Below are 25121 nucleotides of genomic sequence, written 5' to 3' on the forward strand. Positions count from 1 at the left end.
TGAAAGTTAGACAGTAGCAATTAAATGTCATCCTCTGTAAAAGCACCCAACAGCAAAAACCTTCCGATAAATCAAAAAATGTGCCCCTTGTGTGGCCCTCTAGGGGGCGCCAGTGGGGGTATATAAACTCATTAATTAATTTTCTGTTACTGCTTGTTGTCAGGGCGAGAAGCCCCAGCCGATTATGATGGATTCGAACCCAGAGGATTTATAAATTAACTAATTTTATGTTGGCGAAGTAAAAGAAAAACGCACAAACACACTAGCCTGGCTTTCTGTCTGTTTGTCTGTCTTTACGGCTGCTCCTCTCCAGCCTGCAGCAAACGGATGACAGCAGGGAAGGCTGCAGGTATATCGTCTGTCTGTATTATTTGACCTGAGCAAACAAAGCAGAGAACAGCCGGGTCTTTGTAGCTCTGCACGGCTGCCTCCACACGCCGCCCCATCTCTGCTCCAGCACGCACACATGGGGGGGAGGGAGGCTCTTCCAGCTGCACAGAGCGGGGTTAAAGGACTGTTTTCCCTCATCATGATCACCTTTCTCCTTACATAATCCCCCCCCCCCCGTATAAACTCCAGCTCTGCGGTTCGCCGGCTCGCCGTCAGGCTCTTGTTTACTTCTCAGTCCCCACTTTCAATTAAAAACCGCGAGCCATAACTCCAGCGGAGACGCAAACATTAGAGCGCGTCGCTGCTTGATAATTGAAATGCATCACTTAGCGAGTTTGCGTTCCGCTGGGGCCGGCGGGTCAGCGGCGCGGAGTCTTCGCCCACAGAAATGACAAATGAAAAGTTTGCGGGTGACATTTAAACAGCGGTGAGTCAGAGCTCTGTTCAGACAGGGATGGATGTCAGCGGCACATTTTTTTCCTGTTGCGCTCAAATCACAAGAGCTGTATCACATTGTAGAGCTTCCTACTGTTCTTTTTTTTCTATGAAACATCTGCATCTATCAGCCATAACATTATGACTACTTGCCTGATATTGTGTAGGTCACCCTTTTGGCTCAAAAGACGCCCTCACCAATTAATCTGTGGTATCTGGCTCCAGGACCAAGATCAAAACACACGTATCATCACTTGTGTAACAAAACTGAGATAATGTAAAGGAGATTAAGTATAATGCAGTACATTAAAGTACCAAAATACCATACGAGAACAATTGCCAATGTCATAGCTAAGAGGAAACATTCATCCAACAGGTTAGCTTAATATCACAAATTAGCTACTTTAAGGGGATGCGTTAATGCAGACCAACCAGTCTATGTGATATGAGTCCAAAAGACTTCCCAGATCGATACCTCAGCCTTATTTCTGTTATTTAGCCTATTCATCATAAGCTCATATGAGACTGTATTTGTTTTGAACACCTGAAAATGAAATAATCACCCCTTTTCACATAAATCTGCATTATTACATAATCCATTAAGGTGTCACCTCTCCCAGTATGTTGATGTATTCCCTATGCTTATCGCCATAAAGAAGAATGTGGTTGTATATATTTTATGTATTTTGGTCCATATCTCTTTAGAAATGAGAATGAGAAATGATACGATTCAAAACATTATCAGAACACTGGGATAAACTATCAATTAGAGGAAATGGGAGCTGTTCACTTTCAGTGGCGATTCAGTCTAATTGGTTGTTTTTGATCCAACGTTTCACTAATTTGGTCATCATATAATCTCAAGTCTGTCAGCCCCAATCCTCCTTTGTCCTATGGAGAGCACACTTTTACTAAACTTAATCCTAAAACCAAGATTCTTTAAGTCCTACAAGTTGTGATGTCAAGCCTCCATGGATTGGATTTAGATCTGGACAATTTGGAGGCCAAGTCATCACCTTGAACACCATTCCTTGTCCATTGTAACTTGATGGCAGGGAGCATCATCATGCAGAAAGAGGCCACTGGAAGGATTGACATGATCTGCAACAATGCTTAGGTAGGTTGGTGATATGTGTCAGAGTAGCATCCACGTGAAGTTCTACCAGCAGAACATTGACCAGAGCATCGCACTGCCTCCTCAGGATTGTCTTGTTCCTGTTGTGCATCCTGGTCCCACGTTTTAACTGGGCAACCAAAGGCATCCTCATCATGTGAAAGAAAACGTGATTCTTGAGACCAGACCTTCTTCCACGCCTCCGTGGTCCAGGTCCAGGAGCTACAGTAGCTCGTCTACAACGTAGATCAGACCACGTGGACCATGTGCATCAATGGTACTTACCCAGTTCACCTCCTCTACTTCCTTGGACTGCCTTTGATCTGCAGGAACACCACACGAGAGCTGCAGATACTTTGACCTTCATCTCGGTCTGTTGTTGCAGGTTTAAGCCTCCATGAGTGGGTCCAAAAAGTGAGTCACAACAGCACACGCATCTCCATGACAACTCTTTTTTTTTTTCAGTTCAGCATCACTGCCCACGTCAGTGCTGCTCCGTGTGGTAAATCATTAATGACCTGGGAGATTTGTGACTGATCACCCTGGTAGACCACACTTTCTAAATGAGCATGCCAACTCTTCTCACATGTCTGCAGGCGCAACTGTGAGAAAATACCAACGCCCCCCGAAAAAAATCCCACATGTGGGCAAATACGATATACTGCCAAAGCTCTCGAGGCAAGTTAAATGTCCACTACCTGCGTGTTCTCACATGCCTCCTCGCAGATGGATCACAGGTCGCATGTTTTGTGCTCACTCAGTAGTTTTGTCATAAATAAATTTGCGCGCCCTCCGAGGGCGCTCCAGTTGTCACAGTGATGAATGGCCGCGAAATACCGGAGCTCGACGCGGAGAACAAAGTGCAACAGAACCGCTGCTCTGACTTCAGCCACATTCACCGTTCTGAGCAGATTGAACTGTCCGTCAGCTATTAAAGCAGACATTTTATATCAGGAAACCAGCGCGTCAACATTTAGATGGAGGTTGTTTTATCGGGTTGGAGTTTGCTGAAAGAACAGAAGACGGAGCAGCTTAATTTGAACCGATATGAAACCATTTTCTTAATGTAAGAAGGATTTTGTGAAGCTGCATATTTCTGAAAGGTCAGACGTGCACCGAAAGCTCCTGGTTAAAGCGATTAATTGATGTGTGGAGGCGCCGTCCCTTATGAGGTTGAATGCTACACACACTGAAGTCCATCCTCTGTAGAATGGAGCCACCTGACTGGACTTGTTTGGATTTTCTTAGAGATATTCGACCTAAGTGGTTTCTCCACTGGTATCCATCAGATCTGCACTTGGAGGATGGTGCCCTGTTTTTCCACAATTAGTGGTTTTCTAATGATTAATTGATGGTTTTCTAATGATTAATTAATGGCCAGAAACACCTTGAGACTTGAGGTGTGAAACTTTCTAGAGACAGATGTTCAGACTGTGTTTTAAGAGATGGACAAATTTTGTCTCAGTTCACCTCACCTGTCTTGCCTTTCTCCTCTTTCAAACCATCCATCTTCTCTGGCTAAAATCTGGACATTAATGGGGTCTTTGTCCTTCAGGTGTAGGTGGAAACCTGAATCCTGGCCCAAAGAGCAGGCCCTCTAGAGTAGAGCCATGGCCTTGTAAAAGGGGTTGTTTGGTTTGTTTCCCCACAAGTCAAGTAAATTCCTCACTGTAGAAACTACCACTAATCATGTGGAGTCATGTGGATATGTAGGATTTACTGCATTAAGAGGTCAGTACCACCAGGAATACAACATGTACTATAACACATTTGAAAAACCTTAAGTTTTCAGAAGTCATTTTTTACTCCACCATTGCGTCATTTTAGACGGTGACTGTATCGTTTCCTCTCACTGTGAATTCCTGTGAATTTGAGGGAAACCATCGCAGGCTTCGTTTTTTAAGACAGTTACAGTTTGACACGTACATACACCGCCAGTCAAAACTTTTATAACTTTCTTCAATATTTCTTTCCCTTTTGTTACTGAAATGTGTGCAGTTTAATGTCTCATTTTACTCTGAAATGAAAGCACAGACCAAATAAACAACTGATGTCAAAACATAAAATCAATATATAACCCAAAATATATTCTAAACTTTGGACTCATCAAAGTAACCATCTTTGGCTACACTTCTTTCTAAAATGGAAATATTTTTCTCTCCAATTGTGTTACAGAAGTTTCCAGAAATATGTGTTGCTTTTCTGTCCAGTTCATCACAAACCAGCTCCATGGGGTTAAAGTCTAGAGACTGGGACATGGTCCGCTCCATGTTTTCAAGCTTTCCATCTTGTTTTTATCCTGATATACTTCTGCTACAGCTTGGAGTAACGTTTTGGGTCATTATCTTGCTGCCGGATGAAGCCCTGACACCAGAGGAAACTGCATACTGTTGTAAAACTTTTGACCGGGTAGTGTGTACATTTTCATACGAGTTCTCCGCTTAATTAACCCCACCCACCCCGTCTGAAATACGTATTTCTGTCGCATCAAGGGAATTTAATGGCATCGGGCGAACACTGCAGAAAAACACGTGAAACAAATTGCAGGCTCTGCCTTTCGCTGACATTTAATTTTACCGGCAGATGCAAGCTGTCAGGATGCTGTGATTAAAGTTTTTGCACTGTTTTGCTGCTCTCGCCGAGCTCACGCATGCACAACGCTCCACTGATGGGGATACGTGTCGTAAAGCGGATTCCTCGAAACCTGTTTTTCAGCCCCTGGCTGAGTGTCTTCACCTCTATTTGCAGTTGGCATGGAGATAATCATTTGTTGTGGATTGTTTTGCTGTCGCCGGCTTTTCAAGCGGCGCAATGTAGCACAGGCCCGAGGACTGCCACAAGCTATTGTTAGAGAGGCTCGAAAACAGGGTCTGTTTAATGTGAGGGAGCAACTAAATGTTAGGGAAAACTAAAGATATAAATTACAGGTTTGATCACCTGAAGGACGACTGCTTTGGTCTTAAACCTGATGTAGCTTTTATTCCATTTTCTGCAGAGTTACTCATAAAATGACAGGCGAAAACACTGATTATCTGGTGATCACGACACGTGACAGTGCGTGGGTTATGTCAGACATCAAGAAAAACACATGTTCCGCTGGGAGACGTCGGGTCCTGCCACTCATGTGGATGTTACTGCTTTGACACGTTCCACCTACACAAACATTATTCAGTAGCACGACGGCCTCCAAATTCCCAAGATCTCAATTAAATTGACCTTCTGCTGGACGTCAACCACCAGGGGACGTCCTATGTTACTGTTGCTAGGGGGTATACATCGACTTCACTGCCGCCTGAAGCCACGCCCCCCCAGCCAGATGCAAATTTTCATTTTATAGTGGTTCTTAGTAGTAAAAAATAATGTATTTTAATGGTGTTATTATTTTACTTCTTCCTTTTTTTGTGTTTCAAACAGCATTTTCATGTATTCTGTACGATTGTGTCTCTGTTTGGTTTTTGTTTTGTTGGCTATATAGTAAATGAGGCCGCTAACTCAATATACTTCCGAATTTAAAATAAATATAAAAAATTAATATTTATTGTTATTCTTTATGAAGCTATGATTTCAAATCACTACTTTTTTTTTTTTTTTACGTTTACCAGACACATTAGGTTGTATTTGCACAAAGTATCGGTATCGGATCGGAAAGAAAATCGGTGGTATCGAACGACAATACTTCAGAGCTCTAGAGGAACCAATGCCCTGATGGGTCAGGGCTGTTTTAGGGACAAAAGATGGAGCTAAACAATATCAGGCAGATGTTGGTACTGCTGTGGCTGATTAGTGTCGGTTTACTGCAAAGCAATTAATCTGTTGGGTCCAATATAACTAATAGAAATGAAAAACAATTAAATTAAGCGTTCAACAAGAGACGACTGTGTCGTCAATAAACTATGAAAAAAAAAAGTCTGAGGTCTTGTTTTGTCCAAAAGCAAAATATATTCAGTTTTTATTGAAATAAAAAGTTGAAGTCTCAGATTGTTGGAGCTGCAGCCGCAGAATAATTCAGTTCTTTTCTCTTCAGTCCGTCGACACAAAGGTCAATAAATCGATTAACTGAGTAGTCGTTTCAGCTCCAGCTGTAATAAAGCCACCCTTAGATGTCTTTCCCGTTTGACCTTCATGCACAGAGTGAGCCGAGACAGTTTTTCCTCTGAACTCCGCTTGACGTCAGCGTACGTCCGAAGGACACGAGGGTCCGTCGCCCGTAGAGAGCAGCTGGTTTCAAGACTCCGCAGCGGCCTCCGATTGGCTCCGTGAGGAGCGACGGGGGGGCGGCGGCGGCGAGGGGGGGGTGGGCTCAGCCAAACATCCAGCCTATGATCCACTGCTGGGGGTGGGGGGCGGAGATGGGATAGGAGCTCACAGGAGGGACTTCCCCAGCGCCACCGTGTGGTCAACGCCACAAGCCACGTCCACCACTTGACCAGGAACGGTCACCTGACAGGAAATCACAGGAGCGGGAGTTAAGAGGAAACTCCTGTCACTCTTTAGTTTAGAGACTTTCACAGAGACTTCACGCTGTGCAGCGCTGAGACGCAGCGTGAGCTCTGCACCTTCACATCCTGCTAAAAGTGTCTCAAGGGGACTGCGGTTGAAAATCTCTGCGAGCCACGATTTTCTAAGCTAAAACACATATTATTTTACCAAACAGCGACATCTCCGAGGAGCCCCGAACAACAGCATGAAGCAACAAGCGTTCAAGTTTGTGCATTCTGATCTGCAGAAAGAACAGCTGTGTGGCGCGCTCTGTGTTTGCATGACTAATATTGAGTCAGTGTTGTCTTACTCTCCATGGGAAGTACTGGTCGTCCCTCTTCCCGATGCCCAAACAACCTCTCACATTCTTCCCCCAAAGGAAGAGCTCACCTCGATCTGCAAGGCAAACACCAAACATCAGCTCAACGTGAGGCCGAGTAGCGACACTCTGAGACATGTAGCAATAATAATAATAATAATAATCATCTCAATTTATAACATTCATCCAAAGTCTCTCTGCTAAAAGTCTGTTTTCAGCTTTTTTGAGCTCGTAAACATGAGAATAAACGATGCAAGATTTAAAATACTACAAAATATTCTGCAAAAATCATTCTGTCATTTAAAAGAGTCGATCTAAAATATCCTTCTCATTCCTCTGAATTTTGGCCTCAGGTTAAGATTAGATATCACCCTTCACCTCTTCACCTCTTTAATAAAAAGCAAACCTTTAATCTTTTAAATGTGTAAAGCAGAAAACAGAAATCACACATTAAACATATAAGTGACACTCAAATTTAATTCTTAATGTTGCAAATCAGTTCTGGTTTCTCGTGCTACAAACTTTCCATCAGACTAATGCAAAATGTTCCCATGCGACATCACATTCACACAACATCATCAAAGTATGAGGAAATAATCAAAACCGACGCTGGAAACCGACTCATTATCGTTTTTTATTTTCCGCACCAACGGTTCAGGCTGAGCCGAGGAGTTCTGGCAGCTTCACTTCTTTGAATCGTTCGATTTTATTAATTAGATTTCACACACACCTTCCTCTGCAGCCGCACGAGGCTCTGGTCAACTTTTACACAGAAGCAGTTGTATACAGGATGTGTGTAAAACTTAATTTGTGATTGACACTTTAGTATACATCAGTATTATATTAACTAGCCTTAAATGACAGAAAGCATCCTTGAAAAATTATATTTTTAGAGTATTTTCATGTTTTAGTTCGGCCCAAAGTCCCATTCACTAACATGGAGGAGGCGGAGCTTATACTGCAGCCAGCCACCAGGGAGAGCTCTACTTGCTTTGGCTTCACTTTTGAGGAGTTGTCTATGGCCTTTATTACAGTCTATGGTCATACAGGTTTGCAATATTGGAAAGATTCCAACAGATTCTGAAAGATAACAATAATAATTTTTATTTGTAAAGCGTAATAAAGAAAATATGCGCAGATTAAGAAGAAAAATGAGAAAAGCCTTTCGTTAGCCTTTTGTTCTTTCCTGTCACTTCTTTTATGATGCTCCATTAAGCCGACAGTGGACCACACTCACTGGCCAATCAGAGTGATCTCTCCCACTAACGCTTTCCGCAATAATTTCAAGCAAAGTCAAATAAAGATCCTTTTTTCCGTCAGTTTTAGTTTTCGTTGCTGGTGTCAAAGTTTGAGTGCAACAAAAAAAAAAATGGCTAAACAGATCCACATTTGCACTGTATTTTTTTAACCACTTCAGACTGAATCACGGGTTTTACGTTTCCATTTCTGACCCCAGCTGGAGAGAAACGTGCTGACACTTGAGAGCAGAAATCTCATTAAGTATCTCATGGTACGATTTGACATGGACGATCTGACCCGGTGCAGCCTCTAAAGAGCTTTTCCTGCAGACAATGAGACAATGAAGGACTTTTTACCTGTCACCGCAGCAAAATAGTTGAGGCCACAGCGGATCCTGGAAACAGCTGCCGTGGGGTTGAACTCGGAGCGTCCGAACAGAGTGGCGGGAATCATCTCCGGGGTCGAGGACTCTGACAGATTGGGGCCTTTTCCAAGGATCCCATAGCCCCATACGAACACCTCGCCTTTATCTGCAAAGATTCAGACCAGTGTTCTGCTGGGAATAGTTTGGACCTCTCATTCATTTATATGGATGTTACTTAGACATGTACCATGTCTAATTGTAGGTTTTGCGTTTTCGTGTTTAGAATTAGAAAACCTTTATTTGTCCCACAATTGTCCATTTATTATATATATTTTCTAATAACTTCTCATTACTTTCAGCCTTAATTAAGATATCATATGTGGCTCCTACTTCTCTCCTATTTTTATCCCCTTCCTTTTTCAAAACTTCCCCTATTTCTGTTTTGTATTTGAGGTCCATATTGTCCCTTATCCAATTTTTCCAATTGCAGGTGCAAAACTTAGCTGCTCAAAAGTGCAAATTAGTTGATTTTCTAACTGATTTTTACGGTTTGTAGATATATTTTTTGTCATTAGCTGATTAATCAATAATAAAATAAAAAATTACTGCCCAACTGATGCCTATAATAACACAAGAGATGAATATGCAGTTGCCTTTAGAGTTTACAGTTAGCATGCTAACAGAGGATTAAAGCACAAATTAAAGCAATGCTGATGTGAATACAGGTATTGGGCCATAAACTCAGGTATTGAGCAAATTAAGATGAACTGATTGTCATTTATCCAACGTTTCAGATTTCCTCCTGATGAAAGTTGACTTCAAAACGCTCACACATCTGTCTCTCGCAGAGATGGAGGCAACTTGCAGATCACAGGAAACACTTAACTGAAGAAGCCTCTTGGGTGAGCGGTGAAACTCAAACAAGTCCAGCTGCCTTTGTTTCAGACACTCCAAGAGTTCATTGCTTCACTCACTCTCAACGAGGACAAGCATTACTGGTTGGAGGCAGCGTGACGTCCATTTGACATGTCCACAATAGCTATAGTGGGGCTGTAGCTTCTAAATATCATGCTGTTAAGACAGTTGTTAAAGCCCTGAAATTAGTCGCTGTGATTTTTTTGGGGGCACTTAAAACAGATAAATACCAGAACTTGTTTTTCTCTCTCTCTTTAAAAAGGCCGTGGAGACCGATTTTAGGAATTAGCCCTCCTGTTGACTCATGTGACAGAAAGCAAACAGCCCACCGCCGGGTCTGGATGAGTAAAAGCTCCATTTCCACCGATGTTTGCCTAAAAAAACAGTCGCTCACGGTCCTGTACCAGTGTCAAAAAGGAAGTCAGACAACTGTGACACGTGACGCCACCTAGAGGCCAAATGTGTTGTGACTACTCAGAACTTTTAAAGTTACTTTTGGAGTAAATCTGTTGTTCCAACACACTTAAATTTACTTTGAACTACTGACCGTTGAGAACGGCCACCTGCGTGCCTCCACACGCTGCCTGGACAACCTTCCCACAGCCCTTCAGAGGAATATGGCGAGGAGAGTTAATCTGAGGAAAAAGACACAAGACAAGCTCATAAATACGTCATGACTGCACTGGTAACACACAAAAAAACAGACAAATACAATTATTCATCTAGTGTAGATACGATTTGGCTTTTGTGCTTTTAATTCTTCTCTGGTATCAACAACTTTTATTACATTGAGTCACGTGTACTCAAAATCAAAAATAATAGTTAAAGTCTGAAATTCAAACATGTCACATAGAATAAAAGTAAAATATCAGAGAATTGTTCTGAAGAGAAAAGAGTAAAAATATTAAACTTTTTTTCTCAGGTTTTCTTATATTACAATTAAATTTAATTAGTTTTTTTACTTTGACATTTAAAACTTTTGTTTTTAAAGATTTTAATTATTTAGCTTATTATATTCTTAATAACGTCATTTGTTCATGTGAATCAAAATCAAAGTACATTACAAACTATTTATTAAATTAAATTAAACCGATTCATTTGTAAAAGGGTGGAAAGCTTCCAAAGGGATGAATATAATACGGTCCGCTGCCAATAGTGTAATAAACAAGACATTACATTCATCTGGAGTGTGTGGAAGTACTGTATACATAAAAAATAAATAAAGTACAAGCTCCTCAAATATGTACTTAAACCTGTGTGGTAAAATAAAATATATTCATCTTGTGACTGTTTCAGTTTTAGATCCATTGAGCTTCATGTAAATCCATTCAGTCCCAGTTATAGTAACATGAGTCGACTAAATGTGTTACGTGTTCATCTAATGATCTGCAGAATTTGAAGCATGAATCCTGCTCATGCACTGAACAGAACAATTAAACAGACATTTGTGGAACATAAGGTCTTCTGTGTTAGGGTTATGGAGACAAGACAGTCAAAGGGGAGAGAAGATAATACTTACAAGTTTACTTACAAGAGAGAGTTTTTTTGTGATGTACTGATGCAAACAAATCTCTCGGAAAGTTTTAGGAGAATAATACCAAAAAAGGTGTTTACATGAGGCCCAGTTAATTCTGTCTTCAAACATGCATCGACAAGTGTCTGCTGTGAACCGAGCAGCTTTGGAAAAGCTCTTTGACAGCGGGAGACAGTTGAGCGACGGGTGGAAACGCGACCCACCAGAGAGCGCTGTCAGTTCTCCTCACCTGCATGGCCTCGGTGACAGCGGCCAGCTGCCGGTATTCGGAGTTGCCCCATCCGTACAGCTGTCCGTCCGTGGAAACGGCCAGACTGCAGTCGCCGTACGTGCTGATCTGCTGCACCTCCACCCCGGCCAGATCTCCTCCCACTTCCACCGGGCTGGAGCTGATGTTGTGGTGCCCCAGACCTGCAACAAGAGATACCGCAGCGATCGAACCGCAAAACCAAACAGCAAGGAACGACCAGCACGTCCTCTCACGTTGCCTGTGTCTGCACCACGGTAACTACAGAAAACCAGCCGGCACATACAGGGTTGCATTCAGGACAAGCAAGATCACGAGAACACGGGCTGTTCTACTAAAAAAATGGATAAAGAACAAAGTGAATGTTGTGGAAGGGCCAAGTCAAAGTTCAAAGGGTCGCAGCAGATACTGGAAACAAGAGTTCACCTAGTTTTTCACCTTACAGATACAAAGAAAGATTCATTTTCTTGCATAAATAAATGCACAAATAATATGCCTTTTTATCTACTTGCAGGTCAGATAATAAAAAAAACAAACAAATGAGTAAGAAATGTAGAAAATTCTGGGATGCATGAAAGTAAATAAGTCTTCCTACCAGCAGGTGGCAGTATTCAAAAGAGGAAACAGGAAGATCCATAAACCCTCATACGGAGCTGACCTGTGCTAACCCATAGACAGAATAAAGATGGAGGTGAAACAGCTCCTCAGAAGTGAAGTTAAAGCAAGTAGAGCTCCCCTGGTGTCTGGCTGCAGTATATATATCATAAGCTCCACCTCCTCCATGTTAGTGGATGGGACTTGGGCCAAACTTAAACACCAACGTACACGTAAAATACATTTTTTCAGGGATGGTATCTGTCATTTAACTGTTTCATTGCATAGTGGTCACTATAGTGAACAGCTATTCAAATGATGTTTTTTTTTGTATATGTATGGGTTTTGGTGTTGTAACTGCATCAACCAACGCAGTAGGCGCTTGTGCATCACTCCATACACTGCCACCAATTGGCCTGTCAGTAGAAGTGCAATTGTTTTAAATATGTTTTGTCCAACAGAGAGCCAGAAATGTCAAGTACCTCTGGAATTTTGTGTAAATACTTCCAGGTAAAAAAAAATATGCTGGCATGAGGTAACATCGAAGAATTAATATAATTATTAAAATTTCCGGATATTTATTTTATACTAGGAGAAATTTGTAATTAACCACATGAGTGGACAATTTTGTAACTTCATGAAAAATTGGTTCCCGAAAGAAAATTTAATTGCATCATTCTTTACAAGCCTAAAGAGGAACAAAAGCACACAGGAAAAGGTTGTCATAATTCATGCATGAAAGGGTTAAGGCAGTTAATATAACACTGATGGATGCTCAAGTGTCAATTTAGTTCAACTCTCAGACTGAACTGCGCACACTCCAGTTTTAAGATTTAACAACCCGCAGGGAGATTATGTTAAACTAAAATACACGTCAAATATAGTTTTTGGATGGTTTCTGTCATTTTAGGTAGTTAATATAATACTAATGTACAGTGCCTATTTCTCTGGTACGTTTCATTTTAGCTACAAGTTGCCATGCCAACTGCTCTGTGAAACAGTCCATAGGGTGGTGAGAGTTGAACAAAAAAAAATTAAATAAAAAGGTACACTGCATAATCCAACATTTCTTTGTAACCGGTGGAGGTAGAGCAGAGCGCGGTGTTAATTAAACGAAAACATGAGGAAGGGCGGTCGGGTCACAGATGTCGGCTCCACTCTCGGACCGTACTGATCAGACTCTGGCTCCAAAATCGCAAAATCATCTCTCACTTCGGCCATTGCAAGGAAGAGGAGATGCATTGTCCATATTCATAGACTTGATCAGATCAGATCCCAGTACACATCGAACTTACCTTCCTCTATTAAAACTTTGTCATTCTATCGGTTACATTCAGACTTTTAATTAATTGTTAATTGCTGTCAATATGGTCCAAGTCCCATCCACTAACATGGAGGAGGTGGAGCTTATGATATATATACTGCAGCCAGTCACCAGGGGGAGCTCTACTTGCTTTGACTTCACTTCTGAGGAGCTGTTCCACCTCCATCTTTATACTGTCTATGAGTTAGCACAGGTCAGCTCTGTATGAGCGTTTATAGATCTTCCTGTTTCCTCTTTTGAATGATGGATGCAGACTGCTGCCACCTGCTGGTAGGAAGACTTATTTGGTTTCATGCATCACTCAGAATTTCTACATTTCTTACTCATTTGTTTAGTTTTTTTGTTATCTGACCTGCAAGTAGATAAAAAGGCATATTATATTTGTGCATTTATTTATGCAAGAAAATAAACCATTTGTTCGTATCTGTAAGGTGAAAAACTAGGTGAACTCTTGTTTCCAGCATCTGCTGTGACCCCTTGTGCAGTTGGTTGGTGGGTTTCATCACATCACATCAATTTTTTCTTCTTTATCCATTTTTTTAGTAGATAAGTGTGCTTGGGCTCATTGTCTTGCTTGTCCTGGAATTTTCTTTTACTATTTTCTGGTTTAATTCAGAGGCAGTTTTTTTTTTTGTTGTTGTTGCTGTGCCTTGTTTCTGCTCTACTGAACTTCACTGCAGCAGAAACTGTGTTCGTAAAATACATTTTTCTTTTGAGTTTTGAGGTTAAAAGGTCGAGGGAGTGCACTGACCCGTCTGTCCGTCAGCGCCCCATCCACAGGCGAACACTTTCCCTGTCTTGGTGAGGAAAAGGCTGTGGTCTTGCCCACATGCCACCTGGAGAAAAACAAAAAAAACGAGAAAAAAAAGAGATGCATCTTCAGTGATTAAGTCCAGTTTCAATTGTGTTAAACTAAACTGGATGTAAACACATGACAAGTATTCGTCACGTTGAAGCACACTGGTGGTAATACTCTGCAAACAAGCTTTAAAGCAGTCACTGAGTGGAGTGAAGGCGTTAATGTACTCAAGAGAAACTAAGTATCTGGAGCATCTGAAGGTCGTGACAAACTGTCATCGCTGCTCAGTCCGCGCTCACCTGGACGACCCTGCTGCTGAAGCCTTCTATCTTGTGAATGATGTGGCTGCCCCTGTTGGAAAATGTGAAAGAGAAATAACAATCCATCACCGGAGGACAGCAGCAGCTCAAAGCGGAGACTCTCGGCCTCGCTTTGACTCTTAGATACTGTATCTCAACCGTGAAGAAGAGCTGTGCGAGTGGAAGACACTGGGAGTTGAATGATTCTCTTCAATAGATATGACAGCTCTACTTCCTGGATGCTCGCTGACCTCCTCTGTACATCACTCAGCCATAACATTATAACCACCTGCTCAATGCCAAAACAACCTTCATCTGTCAAGACCACTGACTGTATAAACTATGGACAAACTCATCGTAACGTCACCCACTGGATTTTGAACCTTGAAAATGGAGCACAAAGCGGGCGGAGCCTGTGGTCGCCATGTTGGGACGAGCTTTACTCCGCCCACACTCGGAACAAATCCTTAATTATGCAGAATTTTAAACTTTAATAATAAAAAATAAAGGAATGAGTACAGTTAGCATGAATAGTGAAATAAACCATTGATACCAGGCTGTAAACATATTCAATAATGCTGTAGAGTTGGACTTTTTAACACGGGGGTCTATGGGGATTTGCTCCCCTATAGCGCCTCAAGTGGCCACTCGATGAACTGCAGTTTTTTGCACTTCAAGAATCAAGAATCAAGCCGAGAGCCCTCGGCTTGATTCTTGATTCTTGAAGTGCAAAAAACTTACGCATGAGCTTCATCACCCAAAACCTGGAGGTGGCTGCTTGGTCAAGACATGGACTCCACTAGACCTCTGAAGATTTGTTGCCAAGACGCTGCAACTACCTAGTTTGGACTTTTTTTTTTTTGTTCAGCTCAGATGCTGGATTGGACTGAGATCCGGGGAGACTTGGAAGCCAAGTCAACACTTACAACTTGTTGTTGTGTTCCTCAAAGTATACCTGGACCGTTTTAACTTTGTGGCAGGGACTGAAACATTGATTACTGTTTCCAGGATACACACATGTTCTTCTAACATCAACTTTAAAGACAAAATGTTCACTTGCTGCCTCATATATCCCACCCACTTACAGTTACCATTTTAAGGAGGGGATCACTTCTCTTGTCGGGGGTCATATTGTTATGGCTGATACCAACAATAATTTTAGTTATTAAAATCATTGTGAATCATTGTGAAGCGTGCACGCTCTCTGGTGGACAAACTATGTAATGCAATCTTTTTCTAATGCATTTCAACACTTCATTCTTTTAATGACATATATGATGTCTGCTGTATAAAGAGTACAACATATACAGTGTCATGAAAGGTTTAATTGGTCTCACTTGGCACTAAATAATATTCAAGAGTCTATGAAAGTAAAACAGTTAAGGGAGACCACTTTGGAAATCATCATCAGTTATAATAGACAAACAAATTTACCAAAATAACCATAATTCTTCTTTAAACTGGTCCATTTCATAACCTAAAAAGATCTGAAACAGCTGCATAATACATGAGAACATACCGGTAGACTTCATCTTCAACTATACGTCTTCCACATTGGCCGTAGGCGTTGTTGCCCATGCTGAAAACTGAGAGGGAGCAGAGAGAAGAGCTGCGGTAAGACGAATCACATATGATCACAGGGACAAGTTGATGCAGCAGAATTAATGTGAGCCTTCTTCTTGAGGTGGTTTTCTGAGAAATTAAATACTAAATAAAGCCATATATATGTACATATATATATATGTAAGTGGCAAAGCAGATCTCCAATGTTGAATCAGATGAACTAGAGGTGTTTGTAGTAATGTAGAACAGATTATTCCATTTTTTTTCTACAATGGATACACTAATAAGAACTTTATCATGGTACTGGTTCACATTTAGCTCCAAAATAAAGCATGCACGCATAGTTTGGGTTAGGGCTAGAAGACAACAAGCCCAAAAGAAATCGAAGAGCAGCGTCAAAGCTGTGCCTGATGCTTTTCTCGACAAGAACAGTCGATCTATATTCATCGTCCATGTGAACTGAGCAGACGATGATGAGAGCATTAAAATCTTAAAAAACATCCTTTCAATGTACATTTGAGACAGATATTTCTTTTTAAATATGATTAATTTGCACATTTAATATTGGAATCTGTCAGCAGATTAAAGTATTTAACACCAATAAAAAATAAAAAGAAAATCAAGCTTTATTAGATCTCAATCAGTAACTTTTAAATAACAAAAACACACAATTACATTTTTATTAGTTTTTCTCCCCATCAACCTTTATGATAAATTTCTACTTAAGGAACAGAGGAATGAGATATTTATATATATTTGTGTATCATCAGCTGTAGTCTTTAAACAGCTTCAGTAGATCACAGTGTGGGTCAACCTCGACACATCAGTCTGTTGTCAGGTCACATTCAGAACATGTTCATCACATTCCAACATTTGGCACGTATCCAAAAACAGATGAGGGCGACAAAGTGGAAAGAAACCTTTCTAGGAATTAGGATTTCACTGATGTAAAAACGGTGCTTGTTAGACGCTGATTAATGGAAGGCACCAGAAGACCTTAATGGGCTTTTCGGATGAGCTCTAAACAGCTGCCTGATGATTATTCATTTTTTTAATGAGTGGTGGGTGGATGATGTAAAAGGACCACACGGTGTAACAGGTGGCCGCCAACGACACAGCACCAGCTGTTTAGTCTGAGGGTCTCTCTGCACTCTAAGGGGGTCATGCAGTCATGCTCCACAGATCATCGCGGGCTCGGAGGCCGCGCGTCTCTTACCTCCTTCGTTGTCGGTGAGGACCAGGGAGTGAGCCCGGCCACATGCGACCTGCACCACTCGGGTCTGCAGAGGCTCGGCCAGAGGCAGGGCCACCGGGGCCGGCTCCAGGACGTAGTCGTAGCTCTCATCTGCACAGACACACAGAAAGAAAGAAAGATTAAGTGAGGATGTAAAAAAGGAGTTGACGCTGCACTCATCCCAGGTAAAGCTGTCCCTGAAAGTGTCCCCAGTTTTAGCTTTTTATGGATAAAAAAAAAAAAAAAAGTTGCGCGCAGACTACAGTTATTACGGTAGCCGGTCGTGCCGCTATTGACATTACAGAAATAGCAGATTAAATATGTTTAAATATGACAAGATAAATGAGACAGTAATTGTCCCTGTTTCTTCATTTCATCTTGATAACATTTCATTCTTTGTTTTTTATCTCCGAGCTGTAAATGTCCCCGGATTTCCACATCAGCAGCCAAATGCTAACATGGGGCCATGCAAACCTGTTTTACGACTAGCGTGGAATTATTATACAATATTTACTCATCATCACAGTAAAATATTCCATTCTAAGTCAATCTACTGCATTAATTCCTCTCTCAATGAGTAGAAAACGTTGCAAACACGTGATTAAGCATAAAAAAAAAAAAATACTGTGATATACCATGATACTGTCAGAATTTTGAAAAACACATTGATACTCATTTTTGTTTATACCGCCCAGCCCTAGTTCATCTGCCTGTTCAGCTGTCGTTTGTGCTGTGTATCTGTAAAGGTTCTCAATAAACCGGGTCAAAAACAAGGCCAACCGTTTCTTTTAGGCTAGTTGGTAACTTCTTAGTTGCTTGGTTCTCTGTTAGTTAGCAACAAGAAACGCTTTCCATGTCACACAGAGTCAGGTCAGGACTCGTATTAGTCTAGTCTCTCTCTTACGTCGGCTGTGTTGGGTGCGCTGGAAGCCCAGCTGAGAGTCCTTGTTGAGGCCCATGCCCCACAGCTTGGTCACATCTTTGGTCGAGGATGCAATGAGAGTGAAGCCGTAACCACAGGCAGCGGATGAGATCTGAGACAGAAGAGCGGCAGACGTTGAGTTCGCATAAAAACCTATCTCAGTTTTTCAATTTACCAGTCTGCTGTGCTTGAATGAATTTGTGGCATTTAAGACGAAGGTTTCTGTTGAAACCATAAACCATCAAATGTTTTTTTAATTATCCTCGTCAATTAAGTCCTACATAGGAAGACTGTTGAGCTATGACTGAGGTAAATTCAATTCGGCCGGTAATAACATTAGAAGGGAAGATGGGTGATAAAATATCGGCCCTTTGACACTACAATTAAACTCATTCTTCCGAACTAGATTGGAAAAACGCCCAGCAGCACATTCATAATAACTGTTTTCTGTCATCTCCACTTGATCATTAATGAGGCAGCAACTCTCAATAAATGTTTATTTTTGAATAAATCATGTTAGGGAAACCTAAGAAATGTTTCATTTGTGCCACTCTCCAGTCACTGACAGCAGTTAGCGAGCTAAACCTAAGATATAGACATTAAATAAGCATCCAGGAGCTAAACCAGTGAAGGCACAATTCACCACAGGTGATTCTACCTTGTCTGCGGTCTCCAGGCGGTAAGGAGTGAGCTGGTATTTGCGGGGCTTCTTCCTGCCACTGTCCGGCACTACAAAGCTAGGGATGCCGAGCGCGCCGGTGAAGCTGAAGCCCCACACAAATACTTTGCTGGTTGGCTTTCTGTGCTCGCCGACATACTGAAAGATTGGGCCGGTGCTGCTCTTCTCCTGGGGTGGGGATGCCCTGCTGAGTGTTGCATAACCACAGACTTGAAGGCCTGTGATCATGCGTTGAGCACCCAAACGCACACATGGAAGAGTCATCCTGGAGAAAAAGATACAAAAAGAAAAACGGGTTGAAATTAACTGCAGGTAGTAGGAGTGGTAAAACAGGCTCATCAGTTTAAGGCAGTTTTTTAACCAGGGACGCTCTTCTTCTTATTAAATTCTAAAAAAAAAAATCTAATAATTATGACTACTAGTAACATTTACATATTTTATTCATTACATTATGAATGCTGCTCTTTGAGATACAGACATTTAAATTAGAGTGAAACGAAGAGCAGAAATAGAGAAATGTAAAAATAATACAATATGACTGATTCTATGCCAACCTTCATTCATTTAATCTATCATAATTATGCAATTTTAAATTTTCGAAACAGAACACGCGATTCTAAAGGACTTTGAAGACATTTAGAAATGGTAGTGGTCAAGTGGTAAATTCGGCATACAGTTGATCTCCAACAGTTTTTATTAAATCGAATTAATGTCCTTTTATAACGGCTTACCATTAGCTAGTGAAAAGTCGGTAAGAGTGATATGTCGAGCCAATTTCAGATTACATTATCCTAAAATGAAGTGATGTGTAGACTATCACATCAATGCCGAATTAAAGAACGTCTCCCAGTCACCTATATACACCATAAAATGATGTCATAATCAAAATGTGCATATGACAGGTTTGTGTGTAAAGTTAAATTGCAAGCAACGTGAACGGAGTTTTTCCTCGTGTATTTAGCCGGGGCTTGTTTCCACACGAGGCGGCTGTACTTACCTCATCTTCCCGATGAACATGTTTAGTTTTATAGCGTGTTTCCCGTACTGAATAGTTGGCTAACCTATACGGTACAGAAACCGGCGTGAACAAACAGAAATCATATTAATATATCTCAATGTCATTATTTCACGTTTGTTTACGCTGTGAAACCAACCCCGGAAGTGATAACACAGACTTCCGGTATGTCTGAACGTCATAAGAGGACCGGTTAAAAAAAAAATCTATTCATATTGTGGACTATTTATATTAACATTCTCTACTTCAACAAAAATAAATAAATAAATATTATTTATTTATTATTATTTAAAAAAGATGTTCTTCAAAAGATCTTACATTTAGATTTGTATTCAGACTGACTACTGGCACACAGAGGATGTGGTAACAAGTGGGCTGGCTCTCCAGAAAAACATTTGTCCCTCAATTATAGAAAACAGATAAAAAGGAACGGCTTCCTCAGAGCTGCTGGCAGGATGTAGCTCAGTCAACCTTTTAATTTAATTTTGTTTATGTCACAGTGTTTTATATAATTGGAAGGAAATGTCATCACGCTCCTGCCAGTGCCTGAGAAACAGGCAGTGGACAGAGGAGATGTGATTGAGGAAGTGTTGGATGACTTGTCTGGAGAAGAGGCGAGTATTTAAACTCTGTTAAAAGCCCTTATCCAACCATTCATAAGCTGGCATTGTTCCAGTTTTTTACAGGAGCCCCCTGCAAGCACACATAGGTCTTCTGCTGCACAGTCTGCAGTGTCCACATCCTCACAAACAAATAGCACAGAGGTGAGCATATGCAGCATTTTATTTAAAGGTAAAGGTAATATTTAAATTTATGTTCAGTGTACAGCAGGAGTCTTGTCCAGAAAATGGAATGCCAAACTGAATAAAAGTTGAGTCAATTCAAGCAAATTATAACACATAGTCCAAAAAAAAAGCTATACAAAATAATCAAAACAAAATTAAAAAAACAACAACAACAAAATAACTCAATCAAAAAATAAAAAAGTCAATAAAAGACATGAATAAGGTGTTAATCCATTACAAAATGAGAAATTTTTTATGTGCAAACAAATTACAAAGAGGCAAAAAAAAAAAAAAAAAAAAAGGTGGCCAATTAGAAACACAAAAAGGAATGGATGCAAAATGAACACAACACCTTTGCACACTAATGTCCACCGAGACTAATTCCTGGAAAATATTATCATGACATGATGGACTGAATATATCCGTACCTGCTCGAGCTGTCCATGCCAATAATCTGCTCTGGTGTAGGATTAAAGCTGATCTGGATGTGGGTTAATGCCGCAGGGCTGTCAGGTGAGGTCCCTGACCTTCGCCTCACAGGTTATTAACCTGCAGTAGCAGAGGTGAATGAAACACCTGCTGAGTCACACGCGAAAATCTCTGGTCTGTTTGTGACCTGCTTAGATTCAGCACCTGAACCGACAGAACCAACAGAATTTATGTCAGTCACGGGTTCATTCGGCTCTTAAGCGCCCCCGGAGGACAGGAGACACTCGTCTCACCTGAACCGTGTGTGGACTTCACGGCAACTTCATCTGACACTAAACCTGACAGCAGTTATATTTGCAGAAAAACTATAGTTTGTTATTATATCCCATGACCACTTTCCATGAGATCATAGCAGTAAAACTGTTCCAACTCTGCCAACACTGTACAGAGTTTATAATAGCCCGCAGCCAATACTGGAGGTCTTGTGTTTGTTTACAAGATCTAATCTGTTCATTACATCACTGGTTTTGGCCTGTGGCCCTGAGGTATCACACACATCAGCCTGTCTCCGCTCAGCCCTCCTCAACATGACTCCTCCTGCTCGGTGTACAAGGCCGTTTCTGTTCAGTTAATCCAACTCTTAACAAAAAGACCAAAAGTGAAGCAAACATTTAAAGAATAGTTCAAATCAAACAAGTCTCCAGATGCAGCATCTCAAATGACTAAAAGTGTTACGGTAGAAACATGTTGAAGTTTAGGAAATTAAACTTAATCATCAAAGCTGAAATTTATCAGCTGTTATTGTGGTGTGATGATTAAGAATTGCGAATTGTGGAGATAAAACCTCTATTTTAATTAAATGTAAATGAATGAGAAAAACCCATTCATTTATACAACATGTTTTGTTAAATTAAAGGACTAATACGTCTTTTAACTCAAAATAAAGAATTGCCTTGTATCTGTGTCCACCGTTAACACGAACACGGTCAAACTTAACTTTTGTTTCACCTAAACGCAATGCAGCTGCAGGTCTGCAGCCTTGTATCATCCGTCCCAACTAAAAGCAGGTATCTGCCGAGACGTAGAGGCTGTAATCCTTTAAGAGGATCAAGACTGAGATCCAGGGGGGAGGGATCCAGGATCCACTAACTGTCTATAGTAGCCCGGCACGTGGCACTTCTCTCTTCTTGGCAAAGTGTGCTGATATGGACAACATAAAACAGTGATGATCCCTGAGGTTGCGTATAATCGATGGATGCATTTTCCACTTGTATCATGAACTCAAGGACGACTGAGAGGAGGTGGAGTTGAGGTAAGCTGCAGAGATTATAGTGTAGTAGCACGCAGTATTATAATTCTTCTAGGGCTGGTTGTCCAGTTAAAAGTGTTCTGTGGTTAGAAGCTTATTTAAAACCTACATGTTTGTTACTTATGTCGACATCTGTAGATATAAGAATAATATTAAATGTTTTAATGCACATATTCGTTGACTGTTTGTAGACCAGCCTTTATAAACGGAATAAGAGGAATCATGTGTGCAGAAAATGCATTGAAATGACACTTGTATAAGCTTATGATGTTTAACTTTGAATGACACATGCACGTTGATCCATGCAATGAATATGAGGCATTTTTAGGGTTGAAGCTGAACTTTTTGTGAATGACTCTATGTCAAATATGCATGTTTTAGTTGGTCCAACAAAATAAATGATCAAGTGCGTGATCATCCTGACTTTAAATATAAAAGTGACAACATCAAATGCAAGTACAGGTCACGGCGTTGATTTCATGAGGACAATAAGGAGGTCGGTGCTGACATCAGCTTCTTCGTCCCTTCCATGCAGCCATGCCGGTGCTAGAGGTGATCTGCAGCCTGATTGGCTGGCTGTGCCTCTACCTGTTGTTCTGCTGCAGCTTCGCCAAGCGGGGGCCAGAGTGGAACTGCCGCCTGGTCACGTTGTCCCACGGGGTCCTCATAGTGCTGCTGACGGCTTACGTCGTCTTTATCGACGGGCCCTGGCCCTTCACACACGCAGGTCGGTTGTAAAGGAAGCAGCAGAAACAAAAGACCTTTAGCTCTAAAGTTCAAATCTGAAATATGCTGACAACTATGTTAGTTAGATCAAGTGTTGTTATGTTTCTAGGTTTTTATGGTCCTTAAATTAAAAATGATGCTAACGTTTAAGTGTTGTCAGTAACACAGTCCTGGCTCAGCGTTCATTTAACCATTAACGAAGCTTTTCATCCATGACTGAAGGAATAAATGAATGAAATAAAAAAAAAGTGAATGAATCACTGAGGTGCAAAGGTCATCCGTGCCACTTCTCTTGAAAACACAACATCTATTAGACAGATTTTTTAACAGCTTATTTCTTTTTTTCTTCTTTTTTTCTTTTTAACACCCCCAATCTTTTGGTACTGCAAAACTAGGTGGCCCTTAGCACTCAACTTCTAGTGCAAACAGTCAAAAAAATAATAATAATAATAAAATAAAAAAATACAAGCAATAATTACCAACATTATTTACTCTTACATAGTTTTTATTTTTTTGTCCTTCAGTCTGTGTCTTGCTCTACAACTGTAACATCAACATGTTCCTACGGGGATTCATTCATTTTTTAATTAAGTCACATTTTATCTAATTTAGCAGCTAAAGAGCAAGACATGGGCTAGATGGTGGAGACCAAAACGGAACAAAAACAATGAAATAAAATAAAATAAAAAAGCATGAATATTGAATTTAGTTTTAGTCAGATGCACATAAATACGACTTTAAAAAATGCTTATGTTGCTCTATATCTGATATCATGACATCAACTTCATGAGGCGAACATCCGTCAGCGTTGCAACATTAAAGGAGCAGAGCACATTTCTGTAATGAGAAATCATCTGTTCACAGGTTTTCAGTTGCTCTGGATCTTGCATGACCATGTTCGTTATCTATTACCCAGGTACAGAAAACACTGATCTCCAGACGTTCGCCCTGACCGTCTGCCTCGGCTACTTCTTCTTCGACATTTGCTGGTGTGTATGCTATGGGACAGAGGGGCCGGTCATGCTGGCGCACCACGCTGCGAGCATTGTGTGCATCCTGATGGTGCTGCTCATGGGCGTGTCGGGCTGTGAGACCTGTGGGGTTATCTTCGGCAGCGAGCTCACCAACCCCCTGCTGCAGACCCGCTGGTTCCTCCGGCAGCTGGGCCTGTACAACACCCTGCTGGGCGACGCAGTGGACCTGCTCTTCATTGTACTTTTTGCCACTGTTCGCGTGGGAGTCGGCACGGTGATGTTTTACTGTGAGCTCACCTCTCCCAGGACCCCACTGATAATGAAGCTCAGCGGGGTGGTTATGTACGGACTCGCGTGGGTGTTCATGGTGGACATAGCCAGATTTGGCTACAAGAAAAGTCGGGCCAAGTACAAAAAGTGGATGGAGAATCACAAGCTGAAAGAAACGAACGCAGAAAAACTGGACTGAAGTGAGATCTTGCCTGGGCGACAGTTTTCAAAGCAGCTTCTACAGCTTTAAAGGTGCAATGTACAGCAACAGTTCACAAAAGAAATAATAAATCATTACCACACATTTTCAATGTTTAGTATCATTACCCACATTCACTGACCACATTCAAATCAACAATAACTAACAACTCCAGCTCTGTAGGGGACATGCTTTTACAGTCAGAGTTCAAATAACCACATGCCACTAGGTTTAAAAATACTGTTATCAAAAATGAGTTGACAAAATATTTTCCAGGTCACTTCCTCTGGGTCTGAGCGATGAAGCTCATGCTGAAGTGCAAAAAACTGCAGTTCATCGAGTGGCCACTTGAGGCTCCAAACCGGAGTAAATCCCCATAGAGCCCCATGTTAAAAAGTCCAACTTTACAGCAATATTAAACATGTTTACAGCCTGGTACAAAAAAACAGTTTAGTCTCAATAGTTTATTTCATTATTCATGACAACTGTACGGGGGGTGGTTTTCTTATTCGTTTATATTTTATTAAGGTTTAAGTTTGTCCATGATTAGGGGGATTCCCACTTTAAGCTAACAGCTAACAGGTAGTGGAGATCTCAGGCTGTTTTAGCTCCCAACACGACCGCCATGTCCATATTTGGAGTATCTGAGTGTGGGCGGAGTAAAGCTCATCCAGACATGGCGGACACAGGCTCCGCCAACTTTGGGCTTCATTTTCTTCACACTTTGTAAAATTGAGCTTTAGCGAAAGAAGATGGATCCTTTCAAAAAAAAAAAAAAGAAAACTCTTGAACTTTGCAGCCAGACCAAGCAAGCAATTTAAGCTCTTGATACCCAGCATCCTCATATAGAGACATTAAGTTTTAGGTTTTGTTGCAGCTTATTCTGCTTCATTTAAACCCTGTTGTCCTCGTTAGTGGAAACCTCGTTAGTCTGCCATCTCATGGTTGTGAAGGGTGAACATAC

At 41.1% G+C, this 25121-nt stretch overlaps 2 protein-coding genes across 2 annotated transcripts; one reads left to right on the top strand and one right to left on the bottom strand.

Annotated features, from left to right (window-relative positions):
• Positions 1-5858: 5858 nt before the first annotated feature.
• On the bottom strand, positions 5859-19611 carry rcc1l (RCC1 like). Its single transcript, XM_047608059.1, has 12 exons — positions 19448-19611; positions 18430-18715; positions 17754-17883; positions 16832-16960; positions 15572-15638; positions 14053-14104; positions 13706-13790; positions 11019-11200; positions 9803-9890; positions 8333-8506; positions 6729-6814; positions 5859-6379 (listed from the first exon to the last, which is right to left on the bottom strand). Exons 1-12 carry the CDS (start codon positions 19465-19467, stop codon positions 6302-6304), a joined length of 1377 nt encoding a protein of 458 aa, XP_047464015.1. The 5' UTR covers positions 19468-19611; the 3' UTR covers positions 5859-6301.
• Positions 19612-21844: 2233 nt separating this feature from the next.
• Positions 21845-24262, top strand: LOC125021838 (TLC domain-containing protein 5-like). The gene is made up of 3 exons (XM_047608060.1): positions 21845-21991; positions 22524-22715; positions 23631-24262. Exons 2-3 carry the CDS (start codon positions 22526-22528, stop codon positions 24155-24157), a joined length of 717 nt encoding a protein of 238 aa, XP_047464016.1. The 5' UTR covers positions 21845-21991; positions 22524-22525; the 3' UTR covers positions 24158-24262.
• The last annotated feature ends 859 nt before the right edge of the window (positions 24263-25121 follow it).

The sequence above is a fragment of the Mugil cephalus genome, chromosome 15 (genome assembly GCF_022458985.1).
Source record: "Mugil cephalus isolate CIBA_MC_2020 chromosome 15, CIBA_Mcephalus_1.1, whole genome shotgun sequence".
Taxonomy (NCBI): Eukaryota; Metazoa; Chordata; class Actinopteri; order Mugiliformes; family Mugilidae; genus Mugil; species Mugil cephalus.

Excerpts from the sequence above, each read along its gene's own strand:
- LOC125021838 (XM_047608060.1), top strand. The coding sequence starts at position 22,526 with ATGCCGGTGCTAGAGGTGATCTGCAGCCTGATTGGCTGGCTGTGCCTC. Across the intron at positions 22,716-23,630 it reads CTGGCCCTTCACACACGCAG|GTACAGAAAACACTGATCTC; the intron begins GTCGGTTGTAAA and ends TCTATTACCCAG.
- rcc1l (XM_047608059.1), bottom strand. The coding sequence starts at position 19,467 with ATGTTCATCGGGAAGATGAG. Across the intron at positions 14,105-15,571 it reads GTTGAAGATGAAGTCTACCG|GGGCAGCCACATCATTCACA; the intron begins GTATGTTCTCAT and ends ATTTTCCAACAG. Across the intron at positions 13,791-14,052 it reads TCAGCAGCAGGGTCGTCCAG|GTGGCATGTGGGCAAGACCA; the intron begins GTGAGCGCGGAC and ends GTTTTTCTCCAG.